General features: G+C 31.6%; 1 protein-coding gene across 1 annotated transcript in view; it reads left to right on the forward strand.

The window, feature by feature from the left end:
- Positions 1–15,013, forward strand: part of LOC132734491 (uncharacterized) — a 34,593-nt gene extending 19,580 nt beyond the window's left edge. The window contains exons 28-54 of the mRNA XM_060721235.1: positions 165–279; positions 636–766; positions 911–1,128; positions 1,549–1,654; positions 2,012–2,128; positions 2,533–2,668; positions 2,942–3,122; positions 3,437–3,710; positions 4,178–4,364; positions 4,646–4,869; positions 5,277–5,506; positions 5,761–5,914; positions 6,254–6,432; positions 7,019–7,159; positions 7,455–7,623; positions 7,835–7,979; positions 8,233–8,354; positions 8,621–8,899; positions 9,437–9,640; positions 10,372–10,575; positions 10,804–11,143; positions 11,306–11,691; positions 11,976–12,194; positions 12,524–12,619; positions 12,899–13,224; positions 13,629–13,830; positions 14,125–15,013. Coding sequence (XP_060577218.1) covers positions 165–279; positions 636–766; positions 911–1,128; positions 1,549–1,654; positions 2,012–2,128; positions 2,533–2,668; positions 2,942–3,122; positions 3,437–3,710; positions 4,178–4,364; positions 4,646–4,869; positions 5,277–5,506; positions 5,761–5,914; positions 6,254–6,432; positions 7,019–7,159; positions 7,455–7,623; positions 7,835–7,979; positions 8,233–8,354; positions 8,621–8,899; positions 9,437–9,640; positions 10,372–10,575; positions 10,804–11,143; positions 11,306–11,691; positions 11,976–12,194; positions 12,524–12,619; positions 12,899–13,224; positions 13,629–13,830; positions 14,125–14,414 — 5,375 coding nt within the window. The 3' untranslated portion in view covers positions 14,415–15,013. The remainder of the gene's footprint in view (positions 1–164; positions 280–635; positions 767–910; positions 1,129–1,548; positions 1,655–2,011; positions 2,129–2,532; positions 2,669–2,941; positions 3,123–3,436; positions 3,711–4,177; positions 4,365–4,645; positions 4,870–5,276; positions 5,507–5,760; positions 5,915–6,253; positions 6,433–7,018; positions 7,160–7,454; positions 7,624–7,834; positions 7,980–8,232; positions 8,355–8,620; positions 8,900–9,436; positions 9,641–10,371; positions 10,576–10,803; positions 11,144–11,305; positions 11,692–11,975; positions 12,195–12,523; positions 12,620–12,898; positions 13,225–13,628; positions 13,831–14,124) is intronic.
- Positions 15,014–21,244: the final 6,231 nt, after the last annotated feature.

The raw sequence follows: 21,244 nt of genomic DNA on the forward strand, positions 1-21,244 counted from the left end.
GACACTAGTTATAACATTCAGTAGAGGTAATGAGAGGTAGTACACTTTAAGCAACAGATTGTCTTACTAAAATTGTATTGATTATTCAGAAAGAGGCATGGTCATTTTAGAACTGCTTCATTGAATCTAAAAATAAATAACATTATTAGAATTAATATTTACAGAAGATAAACACCTTGGAAAAGAAATTTTCTTGGATGAAAATGATGTATGGAAACAATCGGACAGAGATTATACCCCGTATAGTAACATGCTTAGTGCAGTGTGGCCAACATTTAGGTAGTTATATCAAGATGACTGATGTTTTGAAATGTTATCTCCAACACATTCCTTTTAGTCATATATCAGACCTATTAAAACACAGATACACCTGGAGCAGCCTTTAAGAACTCACAAGTCCGCGCTTAAAGTGTTGATATTTAATATTTAACAATTCAAGGGGTTGTGTCTCTTTAAGGAAACGACGACAACGTAACTGCTAGAATATTCCAATACGTTACATTTTCTGTACTCAAAACCAATTATTACAATTTTTTTAAAACTTTTCTTGAATCATAATAATCTACTAGTATCTTTTTGTAAAACAAAATCAGCTTTCTGTTTTTAAAACATGTTAACATACTGATTTCTTCCAGACATTCAGAATACACATGGGCAGTATTATTAGTAAAAGTAGACGACCCAACTGTGTTTTACGACAGGTCAAATAAGCTGAACTTGAATGACCCATGCAAACATCCCGATGCTATTAAATGTGGTCAAACAGGTTTGTAAATAAAAGTCTTCAATACACGTTCACGTAGAAATTTAATGCTATTAGGTAACTCTTGGCAAGCAAAACTATCGAAACAAAATTTGTTTTGAAACAATAAATCTTTTACGATAACCATCTTTATCAAATTCATTCCAGAACATGAATTTGTCAACGTTGAATTTAGTCCTAGAGAGCTTGCACATGGAAGAAGATATATAATTTGTATTCACTCTAACGCATCTAAGATAGAACATGAGTTCTGGGACCAGGAATTACAGGAAATAGACGAATGTAGCAATGGAATAACAGTTGATCTTACACCACCAGTTGCAGCCGATGTGTGGATAGGAAATGAGAAGGACGATTTATTTCAAGTAATGTGCTGAAAATAATTGACAGATTAGAGATGTTGATTTTTATTAAGACTCCTAGTTTGCTTATTTTTTCGTTAATTCTTTTAACATAAAGGTTAAAGAAAAGGACTCATTTTCACCATAAAATACGTTGCTTTCAAATTGGTATTTATTTATGTTAATATTTGGAAAACAGTGAAAACTTGTTTAAACAATGTTGCATGTTATGTTTTTAGTCCATGGCATGCCTCTTATGCATATAACAGTTCCTTTACCATGGCTTCATTAAACAACTAATCTGTTTGTCATTAATAACTGTAATTTACTACTAAACTCTTTTAATGAAAGTAACCAGTTCTTTATAGAAATGTTTTATCCATCCCTATATAGTATATGCTTCTCTTAAAAGTTAATAGTTGTCTCGTTTTTCTTCATTTAAAGACATCAACATCAGAACTGTCAGTGCATTGGAATTCGTTCATAGATGTTGAAGAGGAGGGATATGCCGCGCATATTAGTGGTGTAACTCACTACAAGGTCGCCTTAGGTAAGATACATTTCTATGCTCCCTTAAAGACGTGGTAGTTTTGTCATGACGACTAAATGATAACCCAAAAATGATATGATTTGCTGAGTGAAACTGTATCGAATTTTTACAAAAACAAAATACCAGATTTTTTCAAAGATTGTATTAACAAACAGTAATGTAAGGAAAACAGGCCCGAATAACTAATTAAATAGCACACAACTTAAGGTTTCTATTATCTGTCATACGTTTTAAGATCATGGAGTTTTTCATATAAACATTTTACACAAAAGTGTGTCATTCGCATTGAAAAAGGTAAATATGTGTACTGTGCAAAATACTTAACGCTGTTCTTCTGATAGGTTTTAATCATTTTAGGAACTACATCAGGCGGTATAGATATAAAACCGTTCACAGATGTTGGACTAACAAATCATAAGACATTCCATGACCTTAAGCTACAAAACGGACACATCTACTTTGCTACGGTTATGGGTAAGATCTTTATATTGTATTAATGTTTTAGTAAAATGAGCAAGTGGTCTTTTAACGACAAAACATTGACGTAAAAGACAGAAGTTAAATGTGATGTTGTTTATTGCGTTTAATTATTAACACCATCAGCCCATTTCTCCAGTAATACCAATTAAGATTATAACTTAGCTACTAAGCATATTTTAAGCCTAATAGAAATTAGGGTTTCTATGGTTGCTTACGTATCGGAATCTTTCAAGCAGTCGAAGGAAAAGCCAATATACATTTTCAACATTGAATGGGCATCCAATTACATAATATATATGATAGTATAATGTAAATGTAAATGCTTTTTTTATTATTATAATTATTATAATAATTATAAACAATGCAACTACTGCATTTTTACCAATGCTTTTTTTAAGCTTACGATTTTACGGGGCAGTTTTCAAGTTCGAAATCTGAAGGCATCAAGGTAGACACAACACCACCACAATTAAAAAATGCAACAATTACTCTACCCTCAAGGCATATTTCTGACACAGAATTTATAGAGGCTTGGTATGTGACTCTTATTTTATTATAAATTTGAACATATGGCAATTTATATTGAGGTTTTAGAAATGTATGAACGAATTGAATAACAATATTATATAATTTAGATGTCGAAGCTGAAATTAATAGATTTTGTGATCATATTCAAACAAATGCATTATTTTATTTAAATGAAAAAGTTTTTGATGAATTTAGTAAAATTAATGACTGTGCATGAATTGTAATGTTTGTTTGGTTCCACATATGAATTCCTTCATAACAGTGCAGATAATGTTTTAGTTGGACGGATGTGTTTGTTGATATGGAAAGCGGAATATCACATTATAGTTGGGCAGTAGGTACCCATGCGGGCTATGACGACATATTTCCATTTGATGATACAGAAGAAGAATGTGCAAAGACACCAGAAAACACACCTTTGACCTTAAAAGAGGGTCATGCATACTTCGTTACTGTGAAGGTGAACATAATGTCAAATTAATATACATTAAATATATTCAAAGTTTTGCTTAATAAATTAACGAAATAAAACAAACTCCTAAATTACAAGAATAATGCTTCTTGATTCTGATTATAGTACATGTAACCATAATATCAAGGCTGTATCGATTGAGTGTCATTTGAATAATTATATTTCAATTGACTTAATACTGTATAAATACAGTGCTGTATTAGTTATGACGGGAATTGTACTTCAGCTTTTAAAACAAATACATTTATTAATACATTTTAAGTTAAAATATACGATTAAATTATCGTGTAATTGCATTTAAGGCTCATAACAAAGCTGGATTGTACGCAGTAACGTCATCATGGGCATTTACAGTAGAGGCAACACCACCAGTTCCTGGTAAAGTGTACGATGGTCCACCTGGTAAAGATGGGACATGCATCGATGTTGATTATATAGAAAATCATTCCACGTTGAAGGCTCATTGGAAAGGCTTTCATGACCCACACAGCACCATGGTAGAATATTTTGTGAATATAGGATCATGTAAAGACTGTGAAGATGTCTTGGTAAAACAATCGGTCGGTATTAAGACAGGTAAAGAATTGGTGTGTTTGTATCAAAATTGTCTAAATTGTATTTTTAAAAAAATGCATTTAACCATAAAAGTTATTGTGAGGAAAGTGTTTTGTCGTATAAATATATTTGAATCTTTCCTCCCTATAATCGTACACAAAACAAAAGCAAAAGTCATATCAATAAATCCTTGATCATAATATTCAAGAAAATTGCAACGAGATCGAAAACAAACTTTTTATAAAAAGTATTTGTCAATATATATTGTTGCTGAAACATATCTCAACAGAAAAACATTGGATGAAAATGATGAAATGAATAAAATGACGAAATGTAATACATTTGTTTTGTTGTTGATGACGTTATAGATGCTGTTTCTGCGATTTAAAAAAGAAACTATATTTGGTAATTTTCTTATTTTTTTATTTATTGAATCAATAATTGATGTAACATTATATTTAATTTAATTTTGGTTGTATCTTTTGCAGATGTTGAGTTCACATTTTTACAACTGTCGGAAGGACTTCATTATTATGTGACTGTAACGGCGTGTAATACAGGTGGACTTTGTTCATCTGCGACATCAGATGGCTTTGTTGTAGATTCAACTCCACCAATACGTGGAATATTGACAGATGGACCATTAGAAACTGAGTTACAGTATCAAGCATCTAGGTTTGGAATTGAAAATTTAAGAAAATTGCATATTTTTGAGATCATTAATAAAAGCCGTTCCATTGAAGACGTTTAAATAACAAAATTGTTCAGTTTAGCTCCTAATTACATGTAGTTCTTTCTTGTAGTAGTCGTACTATATTTACAAATATATTAAAGAACATAACAGATGATTAATTCAATTCTGATATGCTGTTTAGACCTTAAAATATTGGCTACCTTTTTACACAATACTGATTGATTCTCTGATTCTATTGTTAAGATCGGCGCTTCTCTTCCAGGAACTACATCGGTTGTGAGTGGGATAGTTTTACTGATCCACAGTCGGATATATCACACTATGTATGGAGAGTAGGGACAACAAAAGGTGGTGACAATATACTACCTGCTGAAGATGTACACAGGCATGAAGAGGCTTTTATTTTTGATCTTCAGTCAGAATATAAAAAGACTCTACCAAAAGGGGTTCGCATTTACTGTACTGTACGTGCTTATAACAGAGCAGGTAAAAAATGTCTATAATCTAAACATTGACTACTAGTATTTATTGCTAAAGCAAAAAAATATTTATTTTTGTAAATGGGAAAATTTTTAAAAAATTTTTAATGAAAAATAAAATATTTTTTAAAAATGGTGAAAAATTTAAATTTTTTTCAGCTTTGATACTTACATTGTAAAAACCCTATTATAAAAAAACTTTCCTACCTTGAAATAAAAGAAATTTTTTTTTATTTTTAACAAAACTTTTGAAAGAACTATACCCCCCTTGCGGTTTTTAAAACCTACCTGGGGGCAAGGGGTTTTTGATGAAAAAACTTACCATCGGTCAGGGTTTTCCCAAACCGTGAATAAAAAAAACCAATTGGGGGAATTTCTAACGGGGTTTTACCCAATATCGTTTTTCTCCTGTAGGAATGTATGTAGAAGCGACGTCGAATGGTTTTATTGTTGATGATAGTCCGCCAGTATTTACAACAAATCTTACAATGTCACCAATCGGGACTATCAAAACAGGAACTTCCGTGTCAAGGACGACTCTGAGAGTTTATTGGGAAGTCAAAGATGATCAGTCGTTCATTGAAACTCAACATCTGTCTATTGCTTCACATATGGGAGGAGATTTCAATTTGTCTTCCACAAAAGTATGCATTTAGTAATAATCTCAATGGCAGTTTGTGAAATTTGTTAACTATTTAGCAGTAATCAATCTCATAAAGTAGTATATCAAATATGGTAGTAAAATTGTTCTGTTTTGTAATTTTAACATTTCGCGTCGTCATTTGCTTACTTATAAATTTAACTTATCGTATATATATTTTAGGCCGGCTGTTACATATGTTACATATTTTGGACCAAATGAATAATTAATCGTGTCTTGTTTACAATTTAAAAACAGATTGAGGGAATTGTGAGAGATTACACATTCACTGACCTCGACTTCCACGATGGAAGTTTTTATTGCATCAAACTGATATCCTGTAATGGTGCTAATCTATGTTTGACATCAATGCTTGCAAATATTCTGGTAGATAGCACTCGACCCACACCAGGTAATGTTAGACTATTTTGATTTAGAACAAGGGGATTTTTAACTATTGCTAATGATATATAACATATATTTTCCTGAATATGAAGCGTTATTTTAAGTTTTAATTCTCAAAATATTCTAACCCGGTGGCAATGTTTTAATATCTAAATTATATGTACATTGTAGTATATAATTTTTTCTATTTCAAAACATATGATAATGAATACTTTAAAAAAATATGAAACCCGAGTGTTCTATATGTTATTTTCTCTTTCTATCTTTAAAAGATGTAAAAAGAATTATATGTTAATCTGTTTAGAGAATTTAATTTATTAAAATTTGAAATAATGCATATGAATAGGAACTTTTGCCATAAATACTGACCATGCAGCTGCTTTGGATAGACAGCCTGAAGATTGGATGGAGTGGACAACCATATTTATAAATCTGGCTTGGCTCGGTTTTGAGGACTTGCACTCGGATATCCATTCTTATAATGTCAACTTTGGCAGTCAGTTCATGGACAATGATTTAAATGAGGTATATTTTCTTGTTGGTTGATCGAATTTAAGTCACGTGGACACTTTAATGGTCACATGGTGATTTTCCAGTTTACAGACGGAGGAGGAGCTTTGATGCTCCTTCGTGCATAATTTCTGGCGCTTATTGGCAACTTTGTGAAACCACGATCATCCAGTCCATAAGCTAGGTGAATCAATGCATCAAATGAGAGAATTCAAAGTCTCTGACAAGACTCAAGCTCCAACGTTGAGAGGCAGCAAAGAATTTTTGATATTTTTCATACAATAAACTATATTTGGCAGTTCTTCATAAATTAACATACGAACATAATTTTCTTTTAATTTTCCGTAGTAATCTTTATATTTAGCCGTATGCCATTAATAATTTCCGTTACTTTTTTACTGACATTACATTGGTAAGAAAATGTATATGCCTTGAAATTGGTTGCATTTATATATACCTGTTTTTAGAAACAATATGCGAATGTTCATAAAGTCTTTAGCCATACGTCACGTGTGATGCCATAAGTAATACTAATTATGCATTAACAAAATCGAGAAGGGTTGTTTTGTTGTTTTTATTATTATTTATTTCATATACAAAGGTTCCTCATACACCAATGATTGTGAACCACGATGTTAATGCAACGTTTCATGAAGATGGAAAAGTTCAAACGTTCAAATTCCATACACAAAAGCTTAGAGAAAACATGACAGTTTACATAAGTGTTACAGCAAATAATCACGTAATGTCTGTCAATTTACTTGAATATATTTTCCTGTACTTATCTCTATTCATGGGATCGATCATTGCATTCTACTTTCTATTCATGTAACATTAAATAATTCATTTGTAAAAATGTTTGAAAATGATCAATGGATGCTTCAACACTATCGTTATAATATTATATATATTCAGTGAAATTTAACTATACGCATCATATAAATTCAAGAATAATATTTTACACTTTTGTTATCTTGCAATTATATATTAATTACAAGCAATAAATCATACGTTCAGCTAAAATTATATAATGACAGGTTGGACTTTCTAGTGAAATAGTCCACTCGCAATTCAATCTCTTGTTTGGAGGGATAATGGAGCTTGTACGTCGATGTGACAGTTTTTCCTGTGAAGGACACTGTGTTTGTGCCCCACATGGTAAGCTGTGTCACAGCAACAAGCATTGTAACGATGTCAGTGGATCTCGTAAGTATTGGTTTTATATCCTGAATGTTATTGTCTTCATGTTTTAGCAAATATTAGGAAGTAATTTACAACAAAACTCTCTTATGTGCATTAAAATGTAATAAAATATCCATAATAAAATTAAAAAAACGATTATCTACAATATGGTATATACTTGAATGAATTTAATTTACCTTTCCTAAAGATTGTAAATTATTTTTTATACCCACAGGTAATAATAATACTCTTATTGAAGTCGAGGACTATCTAGATCTACGATTTCCAGACAACTACCCTCATCTTTTTCATTCGCCATTTAATAGTATACTTGGTTCCAAATGGAGAATCAGTCATTTAATGGGCAACCGTCCACTTTGGTATGAGTCTCAATCTACTTATTAATAACGATATTAAAGTACTGTTTTTCCCAATTTTATGTTAAGATACAGATACGACACAAATCTTTGTGCATTATGACAACAATATTATAATTGCTCTGTGTGGAATAAATATAAATTTGCAGGATCGCAATATTATTTGCAACACACAATTTTTCTTTCTGAATATGTGCAACCACAAATGATGGTATCGTCGAATGCTAAGTATTTAATCTCTTAAAATTGATTCAAGGTACGAGTGGAGTGTAGGTGAAAGCGACCATGACACCCCGCTTGGTGTATTTGATGTGGTGAAAGAAAAGGTGTGGCATGAAATAGGTCAAAACAAGGACATCGTTTTCACAGTTGATAGAGGTAGACATCAATCAAAACAGAATAATGTGATTATATTCTTTTTTCGGGTGCATAAAAACATGCACAAACGAAACAATCCTAGAAAATACTAATTAATTTTAGAATTACAAACATAAACGATAATGTAAATTTACCAACAAAATATATCGACAAAGAGCCTTTAAAAATTATAAAGGGATTATCAGTACGCAGCAGTTTAAATTATTTACATGAGTTAAAAATTAGCCAGTTTGCCTTGGCTAGTGATCGTGTTCATAATATTTCAGGAAGGCCTGTGCTGTTTGAATCTACGTCTTATTCTGTGTTTGTTCGCGTTTGGTATAGCAGTGATACGTATGCAATCTTTAAAAGTGCCGGTGTTACAATATTCCACACACCACCATTATCGATTGTTATAAAGGGAAGAGCGGTCAAGGAAATAACTCAACAGTCTAATAAAGACGTTGATTTCGTTACAAGAAATACCCAGTTCCGTGCCGACTGGACAGGAAAGTTTGGAGGCGAAATATCAAAATATCATTTGTACATAAGCTGTCATCCTGGAGGTAGTATATCTTTGTATCTGACATAACTTTATTGCTAATATGTAAATGCCTGTCTTTGCAGTCGGATAATCAATCATTCTATAAACATTTAGCATTTAAATCTCGCCAATTATAAAAACCTATTTCTTAAAAAAAAAGAAGAACGTACATTTCGGTTCGTCATTTATTTCGAAGGATTTGGACAATTCCACAATTTCAGTTCGTGTTTCTATCTGCTAGCTGTTTTCAAAATTGTTAGGTTTCACTCAATCAAAACTATGATATGGTGATAGTTTCGCTTTCAATAGCCAGTTAGATGCCATAAGACATAATGACCATTTTGTCTGAGAACCATTTGCTTTTTTAAATTGTCTGCGTATAATTTTTATCATTATATATATTATATAATTCTAGATTGTTTTTTATGTTTTTTGTGTTGTTTGTGTTTTTATTTTTTTAAGTTTCTCTTTTTTTGCATTGTTGTTGTACTGTTCATATATTGTCATTCTGAGGGATAGAGATTCTTTGCAACATTCTGCGTACTGTTTGACTTTACAGGTCACGATCTGCATGAAGTAACAAAGAACTTGCAACCTCCTTTGACTAGTTATAACATTACCGGATTGAAATACGAAGAAAATACGAAATACTACACAATAGTGCAGGCATTTAATCTAGCTGGTCTACATACTACGGAGGTATCTGATGGATTTATGTTGGATTTAGAACCGCCATCTCCAGGGATAGTCATGGATGGACTTGGTATATGTTTATTCAATGGAAATATTAAAGTGACATTATTCTCATAAATTCATTGTCAAGTTGAGCTAAATTGACTTTATATTTCAAAAGACTGACAGTTTTAATGATGTTTGACCAACAGATTATATTGGAAAATGTTTAGGATAAAATTTAAAATCTGCATAAAATATAAAAATACTGCCCCACTCCTTTTATAAATTGAACGTTACATGATATTTACTGAAATTTCATTCGAATCCGGTGGTTATTTTTTGTTTATGCGAAGTAAATTATTAAATCAGTAGGAATTATGGCAAAATGAAAATTTATTTTGACTCTCGCCTGTGCACTCACTAAATACCTTTAGATGGGCATAATGTCACTTTAAAAAAGATAACTTTAAATATTAAGTGTACTGAACAAAGGCAAATGATTTGGGTTGGGTTTTCCCAGCTAATCCGGAGTAGATAACAAACTTTTATTCTTACAGCTTCGAAAATAAGCCCGACTACAGGATACAGATATGTAAAATAGAAACAAACACTTATATAGGTTATCTTTATAAATAGATTGCGCGTAACTGAAAATCAAACAGTGAAAAGCGTTGTTAAATAAACCATGCGACTGGCTGACAAATAGGCACTAATATTCCGTGCGTACAGTTAGAGAAGACGTTTACACTGCATATACTAGGAAAATGATTCTTATTCTTTTCCCGATATTTTAATAGTTCATTTATATTAACTTTTTAGTTTTACTGGACAAGCACGCTACAAGCGACGTCAACCGTGTGCAGTCCTTCTGGCATGGTTTCTCCGATTCTGAATCTGGTATCAAAAACTATGAATACTGTATATCCTCTGGCGATTTACCAGGGGATTGTGATATTAAACCACTTTCACCGATTGGGATTGCTACCGACTTAGAATTTCATCCTGATATTCCATTAGAACATGGTAAATAAATCGCTTAAACCTTTCGATTATTTACATATACTATGTTCTTGTCAAATGATGTGTTAAATTTTTGTAACGTTTTGTATACATATTTGATTTCCATAATAATCTCCATCTAACTTCATTAACATTATCATTTCATTATCATTTTTTTAAATTAGTTCATTTATATGTGCGACTGTTATTAAATATTTACCACAAGTATATATTCTTATTATACAAAACCAGGTGGCACTGTTCGAGGTGAGGTTCGGGCTCGTGATGTAATAGGACACGTCTCTGGGCTTGTTTCTTCGAATGGAATTATTATTGATACAACAGCCCCTGTCAGGGCGAAACGTATTCAATGTCAGCCCAATTCATTATCGGACGCATCTTTTGAAAATATTGCAAACTATGAGGATAACACGACAATTTGCGACAACATAACTGAATCACAGTGGGATTTATCTCAAGATACTTGCGTTACCCTAGAGAAGTCCAATATGGCACAACATGGCTCTATCAAACTTCATCTACAAGGCTCGATTTTACAAAAACTTAACACCAAAATGCATGGCAAATACAGGTTAATTTCCAAGTTTTTTTTCTTCATTTCTAAATTATCTTATGTAAGATTTAAATTCTCTTTCATAAATTGTATGTTCTAAAAATGATATCTTTCTAACTCATATGTTACTTATTCTTTCTCGATATGAACAACAAACAGTAAAATTTAATATACTTTCAGACTTATTTTCCATACATCTACAATACCATCTAAAGTATTGCACCTATCAGCTGTTGAGGGCTACGTTCAGGTAAATGATCAACGACACGTGTTCATGATGTATAGTAAGCCAAATACTGATACATATGCATGGCAGAAACATATTTTCTATTTCCATTTGGATACTAATACATCCATAGTAGAGTTTGGCACTGTTAAATCGCATGCCGCGTTTGCTATAGACGGAATTGAGTTTCAACTTTGTGAGGTTTCTGCAAATGAAACAGACGAGGCAGATGGACATGTCAACATTCATACAGTATTCGTTCACGATTGGTCGTCAATTCATGCGGAATGGTCATTCATTGACCCAGAAACGGACATTCTTGAATACATGTGGGCTATTGGTAATACGCTTAAATTGTGTCACTTGTTTCGTTTACGTGTAGCAATTAACAGACTTTTAACAATACTTAATTATAAGTTTCGCACTTGACTAAGTTATTTACAGCTTTTCATTTGATCTTCAAATTGCAATGCATTATGACATAGTGTTTAGCACCTATCTTTCAACTTTTTTATTAAACTTAATTAATCTCAATATCAGCTGAACTGTATTGACATATCTTCAAAGGGTGCGCACCCAAAACGCTCGCGTTTTTATCATTCATTTGTTTCCCATATATATCAGGTACTGTTAAAGGAGGGACTCAGTTACAGACATTTAAAAGTGTTGGGAGACGAACGTTTGCTAGCAATAACACTTTAAGACTGGAACATGACACGGTGGTATACGTTACAGTTATTGCAATAAATGCTGCAGGACTTCGAACAAGAAGCTACTCAGATCCAATTATGATCGATCTTACAAAACCTGAATGTAAATTTGTTAACGATGGTCCTGTGCAAGGTAAGTTTAAAGTTGAAAATAATAAGGCGAACGTTCATATTATAGACAGATACCTCAAAAAGTAGTAGGGTAATCGTCATTATTCTTTATAAATTTGTTGTGCTAGTTTATATTTCCTTTCTTTGTCTATGTTTGTATAATGTTGCAATGTTATTGGAATTTTTTTTCTTTTAGAGACAATGACAGAGTAAAAATACATATTTATTGTTACTTCTAAGCTTAATATTAATTTTGTATCGATGATGGCTTTAAAGAAAAGAAGAAAACAAAAAGAATTTAAGCTTAAAAATGAAAGGTCGCTTAAATATATTCTAAGATTGTTATTACAGGTCAAGATTTTGATTTCATGAGAGGGCTCAAACTTGATTTTCATTGGGAAATGTCCGATCCTGAGTCTGGATTGAAAACATGTTATTGGGCATTAGGTAAATTGTTTTGTACAATGAGACATTCTAATTAGTTATTTTCCTCACTTTGATCGTTTTATTATTATTATTATAACTGTTTTTTACTGAAAAAAAATGATTCAATTAACTAAAAATCTATTCATTAATATTCCATGTGTGTTAAGATTTCTGCATTTTATAATTTTCTTACGCAATCGTTGTCAGTCTATGTTTTCTTTATTAAAAGAAAATTATTTTTTTTGTCAAATTCAACGCTTGATGATTTTTTAATTGATTTCAATTCTACATTATACATAGGCACTTCTGCGGGAGACACATCAATCGAAGATTTTGTCACAGTTAAACCTGATCAACGGAACGCAAGTAAAACGTTTCTAGGACTTCCTAAAGAAAGGGTGTATGTAACTATTAGATGTACAAATGGGGCTGGATTAACACACACCTGCTCATCTGATGGTGTTAAGCTCGTTCAGAAACCACCATCCGTTGATAACGTCATATTAGAATTACTGACAACTTCAGCAACTCAGTACGAGCCACGTGATCATTACCATGGCAACAACACTGAAATACGGTTTAGATGGACTGGGTTTAAGACTGATGATGGCGTACAAAGCTACTTGGTAAAATATTATTCAGATATTACCTTTAGATAATATTAATAAGTTTTTGTTGCAACATTGACTTCTAAAAGGAGGCTAGTATGAAGAATTGTTTTGAGAATAATTTGTAAACATCTTAGAAAAAAGGCTTAAATTATTGACATTCCAAACTATGTCAGTTTGTATAAGAACGTAAAATTTAATGATAAATAGTTTGATTAAGGTAATAAATAGTTAATGTCAAAAAGAAGTATCTTCAGAAAGAGATATGTGAAAAAGGTGTTTCCATTTCATATAGCTTGTTTACCTTAAGGTTGTTTACGCTAACGTAATTTATGGCATAATTTGTATAAACGAAGTATGAGTTTGGTTTCGGTTGTCTCAAACGATGAACATTCGTTTCATTCACTTTTGTTTTATTTAAGATTGCACTTGAAGGAGACAAATTATCGACGTCCGAAATAGTTGGAAGTTTATCCTCTGACTACAGTTACGGAAGTTTCACAGGACTAAACATGATGGACGGAAAATACACTGTATCAGTAACTGGTATTAACGAAGTTAAAATGTACAGCCAGAAAACATCAGACAATTTTGATTTAGTCACTGTTCCACCAAGTATTACAGGTTAGTGTCTTACCATTTGTAAATAAGCGTACAGGTGGACAAGATATTTTAGAGATATAACGTAGAATGTATTAATGTACAAAATTATATTTATACATATAGCTGCTAAATAATTGCCCAATCTTGCATTGAATTTCTTGTACAGGCAGAATATATTTTTCCTTTTCATAAGGTGATATATATATCTTGCAATTTCATTTTCAAATACCAAATACATACAACAAACACGTGGCTACTTAAACTCTTAGATATAAAATTTGTTATTCGAAACTAAAACGTATCATCAAATTTAAGGATCACCTATTAAGACTAATTGGGTAAAAGCGACATCAACTGCTACCGCATCATGGGAAAACGTGTTTGCATCAAATGACCCACTATACTATGAAGTGTCGGCAAGGTTGTCAGAAGGTGGAGAGGGAGATCTCGTACAGTGGCAGGAAACAGTGGATACAAAGATTGAAATTGTTCTTGATACAAAGGAAATGGCAAGTGCAGGAGTAACTGTTCGTTTTTCTGTCACTGCAATATCGCATGTAGGACTGTTTACAATTGCTCATGGCGACCTTTTTGTTTTGCCATAACGAACAAGTGATCTTGATGTATTAACGCTATTTTACACTTCCATTTAAGTATCTTTAATGAGCATTTCTTTGTTTTCTTTTTTATTTCCAATACGCAGACTAATTCATAAGGTATATATGCGATATGTGATGTAGTTAACTAACTCTTTGTTGTTTTTTATGTGCATTTTTTGTTTTAATAAACAAAACATTTAGGAAAGACAAATGGCATATGTGACAATGTTAACTGGCTTACCTTTTTTCAAAATAATCATTAAAACATATTAATCACTGGTTTAAAATTTTACTAATCATTTTAAGGCATGTTTTATTACGTAAGTGTTTGAAATTTCTGGAACATCAAACGAGCTTTCATATTTCACAGAATACAGGTATAGATTATCGTTTCCATTTTTTTTTTGAAGAATTATAATACGAGTGCTTTACTATTTGTTGTTATTTTCTTACTTTTGTTATACAGTACATGAAAAAGTGTATTTATGATTTTAGAAAACCGTATAAATACTGAGCAACAGAAAAAACGCTTATGTGCAGATATTTAACACATCGGAAATACTTCTGTGAACACCATTAAAGCGCTGTTCTCCTTAACAATTGCTTTATGTTGCCTATATTATATTGTATATAGCTGTTGTCATAATTAGTCTTTGGAACTATCCGAAATCATACATAAGAAACATTGAAATCTTTAGTGTCAGGGTAATTATTGGTTTCGTGTACTTATAAATTGAGAAGAGAATCAACACGTTTTCTACAGCTCAACTTAATCATGACTGGTCGTCCCAGGAGAGAGAAAAACAAACAAAATGAAAGCTGTCATGTGCATGCCGTTTAAGGTATCAAAATGCGTTGAATTTAAAATTCCTGTTTGGCTATACTAGCCATAGTCAATGCTTTTAAAGACAACAGTGCAACCAGTGTGTGTATAATTATATTGTAACAGAAGGTACAAAAAAGCGTAATATATTTAGCAACTGAAGGCTATCTCAGTGTTGACATTATGAAAAAGTGGCGTCTGTGATCGAGTGGATATGGTCAATGTATTCAATTCACTTTCTCCTCACCGCTATGGGTTTAAATTCTTCCAGTGATTATTTATTCTTTAAGGTGTAGAAACTATCCAGTTAGCTTACAAAACGTACTTAGGTGTCTCATTGTATTGGTTTAGTACAAAATTTCGAGAAGGCATCCTTAACTTTAGCCGTCAGTTTTTAGGTTAAATTGCATCAAATTTGTAATCATCACGCCGCATTTAACAAGATTATTTCCGCAAAAGTATGAGAAAAATCTGAATGTATGTTCGGAGTTTATATTTGTTTAAATAATGTACGACATGTAACATGTTGTTCATTTCTGAAATACTTGCACCTTTTAGCAATATAACAAGGGTAAGTAAGTAAGTAATGGAATAAATGGTGTGTTGTATTAAGTTGATCGTTACATGTTACATACTGCAACCGGGGATGAAAAAAAAAACATTTGTTCATTTCATTTAACGTCATCAATAATGTACATTTATGACCACCACTGTTTTTGTAACAAAATGTTCTAAAAGATAAGTTCCTGTCTTCAAAAGATAATTGTTGTTACCATTCTGACCATTTTTATCACAATAAAATTGTGAATTAACCAACTGGATAAATAAAGTGATAAAGCCCTAAATGCATCTTTAAGGGCATTATATTTAAATCAATGCTTAGACCATTTTCAGTGACCACAGAGCCTCTAAGAAGGTAACCTTGAAAACAATGAAACAATCAGGCATACCACGAGAGAATGATATATCATGTAGAATAAAATATTGCTATTCATCATATAAATGTTCATACTATATTACTTAGAACTACATGTATATCTTTTTTTCAAGCAATATTCATACAAAAATATACAAATGTATAAATGATAAATTTCTATAATCAATGTGTTTTATCAATATCTGAAATAATTATGAAAATTGTGCCCATTCTAGGCCAATCCACTTTAACGATAACAAGAATATATTTTAAAAACAAAAAAAAACACTAATGTCATGAATTCTACGTGCCTGTTTAAGATGCCATGAATTTCAGTAGAGTTTTTTTATCAACTGTTGTATATACTTTGTCCTAACTTTAATCATAAGGGAAAAACATGAAATGATATGTTGACTAAAGAACGTACTCAAGTTCTTTAGAATTTACTATAAAAAAGCTGATAAGGTCTTTTGAAATATCTTGATGTAGATGTGTTTGATATATTAAAGCGCTAGATTGTTGGTCCTATTATTAAATGATATACCATTTGAATGACATAGGAAAACAAAGTAATTTACTGATATATCTTGATGTCAATCATCAGAAGATATGATCAAAGAATATAAGTGCTTAAAAAACACAACATGCGACATGTCATTCTGCCATTTCCTTATGGGGCTACTTGAAAAGATAAAAACATAGTAAAGTATGAGGAAGGCTCACTTGAAAAAGTATTAAGTATGCTGTCATCGAGAAAGGTAAAGCAAATAAATAGATAATTTAAATCACCCGTAAAAGGTATAATAATCCTCAGTCATTGAATATGAAGAGAAATAAACACATGCTGTAAGATCTTCAGTATGATTGATGGTATTTAGAATTAGACTCGCGCCACTTTTCCGGTATCAGCACACTCCAAATTCTAGTGGCTTGACGATAGATAAACATTTGTTTGCAAACGCCAAAATAAGTTATATGTTGTTTTTTTCCCTTAATTTATGTTATGGTATTTTTTAACCAGAAGCGATAAGCAAATTAGGTTGAACAAAACAAAGATTATGTTTGAGACCTGGATAACTTTAAATTCCAGTTTAGACTTAGCAACGCAAGCGGTGTTTAATACCAAACATACAGTTTGTCTGCTACATCAAACATAAATTACAACAGCTACAAATCTATATCTCGGAAAACACTGTCATTGTACGCATAGTAAATGGAGGGGAAAAATGTGTCGAAAATTTAATTCGTATTTGATTTGTATACTTAAACAATACAACGTTTCGCAAAATGTGATGGTATACCATGATGAATACAATTGCATCCGGATGAACACCAGAGCAAATTTAATTAACTTTTTTTCGCGGTATCTAAATTAAAAGTGTATCAAGATTAAAAGGAAAAGAATAAGAAACATCGTTTGTGAACCAAATTATGCTGAATTCAATTAGTAACAAGTTAATAAACAGTCTGCAACCTTAATCCTATACATTATAGTTCTATAGCATCCTGTAACATCATAGTGTATAAGTCTATCAAAGCAGTAAGTAAATACGAAGACGAATACGAAATTGTACATCTATAAATAAGTCGCAATTAAAAAGATTAAAACCGACGATCAAATGTTTTTGTTTGTTTGTTGTTGTATTTTTTACTTCTATCAAAACCAAACTGTAAGAAAAACTACTAATTGTGAATAAACGGTTATATAGAGTATAAACATTAACGGAGACGACAACATTTATTAATGAATAGATTCTCGTGACCATTTATGCAAGGATAGCAATAGTCTGCAGAAGCCATCGGACTTAAATCTTACACCCTGTGGACTCGAGCTTTAAATGCGTCCCTGTGATTCTGAAAATGTTAAAGCACGAAAAAGGTTAATTAAGCCTCTATTGTTTTTGTTGTTTTTGTTTGATTTTTTTTTTTTTGGATGAAAACAATCCCTGCAGCATAATAAGGCCGCAAAAGTACACCATGACAAGTATGCTTTTGTACAAGTTGAATGTAAGTTAATTGCACTGACTGTTTCAAAGAAGAATAACTACAAATTCTTAGTTTAATCAAGGTGATCAATCCTAAAAAGCCTACTATTTATGTATTTTTATCAGGGATTTTTTTTCTATTTACATTCTAATTGCAAGTTTTTAAGTAACATTTTGAAAACGGTGGTTTTCAAAAATTACATTGAGTTGCAAAAATAGAGTAAGTACTATTTACACTGATTTGCTACTGGAACTTGTGAATATTATATCTACATCATATATAAATATCAATTCAAGATGAATCATGAATCATATTAGAAAATAATTGCAATATTAAAATAATCAAATATGATATCTGTTTTTAACTTAGCCTCCGATAAGTTGCCTTTTACTGCAACAAATCATTATTCTGTCTTATTGTACAAGAAAATGTCATTTCAATACTAAAAGTATTTATTTTACAGGCATATCATATTTTGATACCTGCATTATAACACATGAAGCTTAAGAAGCTCAGCTTAGCATCTTTGATGATGTTCTGGCCTGAATACTACATGTAATGAAGACGGAAAAGATGCCCTGTGAGAAAGGAAGACAAAGATTCTAGTCACAAATTGCTGGTATTTACGACAAAATTGATATAAGCACCACAGTAAAGCAATACCTTTGTCAGTATTGAAAACACAGAAGTACAGAATATTCGCGGGAAGGGTTATGTGTAATGTTTAAATGAAGTGTTGTCCAACCCATTTGCATTTGTTATATACTTCTGTATAAATGTTTTGTACACGTACAACGTACTAGTAATACAATAATCTAATCTAAAATTTAGAATGAAGAACGGGACACATTCCCTTTCCAAATTCTGTTTAAAACAGCTATTGTAGGTATTTAACGTAAATATCGCCCGTATCACCAGCTTAAACAGTATATGAAAAAAAAATCTTATATGATAAAAACACACGAAAACTTAACTGAAATTAATAACATAATTATAATGGACACGCCAGACATGATGGACATGATTCTGACAGACTTAACCCATGTGTTTGTCCGTAAAGAGTGTACAACTATGCAACAGTAAGTACCAAAATTGAAATGAAAATAGCAAATATAGGCAACCACCATGGATATCTTTGATATCTTTCTTTGAGGTTATATCAAATGATAAGACAAATTGTTTATGACCGTAATTACAAATAATTGTACGAAAACTGATCGTAAGTAACTATAGACACAGACAAAATCATCTCACCGCATACATAGATTAGTAATTTGCACCAGAATCAGTCAACACTCCAATTATATTCGAACTTCGTTCGCTCAAACTCGGAGGGCCTGTGCAAATTTATTCGAGAGATCGGTAGTTCAAGCCAACCGAGGTTGAACTATTATCACGTAGGACATAGACCTAAAGGTTTTCCAGTTAACATCTATCGAATGATAAATACGTCAATACACTTGTTTGTTAGTACATCAGTTCGTCGAATACGTCACTTCTTTAAATATTATGAATCAATATTCCAATGTTTTCAAATGAGTAATAAAAAGCAACCACTTATGTCATGGATTCTACATGCCTCTTTATAATGCCATGAATTTGAACAGAGTTTTTTTATCAACTGTCCTAACTTTAATCGTAAGAAAAAAAATGAAATGATATATTGACGAAAGAACGTACTGATAAGGTCTCTTGTAATATCTTGATGTGGATGTGTTTGATATTTTAAAGCGCTAGATTTTTGGTCCTATTATTAAATGATATACCATTTGAATGACATAGGAAAACATAGTAATTTACTGATATATCGTGATGTCAATCATCGGAAGATATGATCAAAGAAAAAATTGCTTAAAAAATCACAAGTGCGACATGTCATTCTGACATTTCCTTATGAGACTACTTGAAATGATATATACATTTTTTTGCCACTGTAAAGTATGAGGAAGGCTAACTTGAAAAGCATTAAATATGCTGTCATCGAGAAAGGTAAAGCAAATAAATAGATAATTTAAATCTTTCGTAAAGGGTATAATAATCCTCAGTCATTGAATATGAAGATATATAAACACATGCTGTAAGATCTTAAGTATGATTGATGGTACCGCGCCACTTTTCCGGTATAATCACACTCCAAATTCTAGTGGCTTGGCGATAGATAAACATTACTTTGCAAACTCCAAAATAAGTTATATGTTGTTTTTTTCTAAATTTATATTATGATATTTTTTAACCAGTAGCGATAAGAAATTAGGTTAAACAATTACAAGAGATTATGTTTGAGACCTTGATAACTTTAAATTCCAGTTTAGACTTAGCAACACTAGCGGTGTTTAATACCAAAGATACGGTTTGTCTGCTACATCAAACATAAATTACAACAGCTACAAATCAATATCGAAAAACACTGACTCTGTATGCATAGAAAATGGAGAAAAAGTGTGGCGAAAAGTATTTAATTTGTATACTTAAACAATGCAACATTACGAAAAATGTGATGGTATACTATGATGAATACAATCGCATCCGGATGAACACCAGAGCAAATTTAAGTAACTTTTCTTGCGGTATCTAAATTAAAAGTGTATGAAGATTAAAAAGAAAAGAATAAGAAACGTCGTTTGTGAACCAAATAATGCTGAATTCAATTAGCAACAAGTTAATAAACAGTCTGCAACCTTAATCCTATACATTATAGTTCTATAACATCATGTAACATCATAGTGTATAAGTCTATCAAAGCAGGACGAATACGAAATTGTACATCTATAAATAAGTCACAATTAAAAAGATAAAATCCAACGATCAAATGTTTTTGTTTGTTTGTTTGTTTATTGATTGTTGTTGTTGTTTTTTACTTCTAACAAAACAAAACTGTAAGAAAAACTACTAATTGTGAATAAACGGTTATATAGAGTATAAACATTAACGGAGAAGAAAACATTTATTAATGAATAGATTCTCGTGACAACTTATGCAATGATAGCAATACTCTGCAGAAGCCCTCGGACTTAAATCTTACACTCTGTGGACTCGGGCTTTAAATGCGTCCCTGTGATTCTGCAAATGTTAATGCACGAAAAAGGTTAATTAAGCCTCTATTGTTTTTGT

The sequence above is a fragment of the Ruditapes philippinarum genome, unplaced genomic scaffold, assembly GCF_026571515.1.
Source record: "Ruditapes philippinarum isolate M1 unplaced genomic scaffold, ASM2657151v2 ctg3440_1_1_1_1, whole genome shotgun sequence".
In the NCBI taxonomy this organism is placed as follows: domain Eukaryota; kingdom Metazoa; phylum Mollusca; class Bivalvia; order Venerida; family Veneridae; genus Ruditapes; species Ruditapes philippinarum.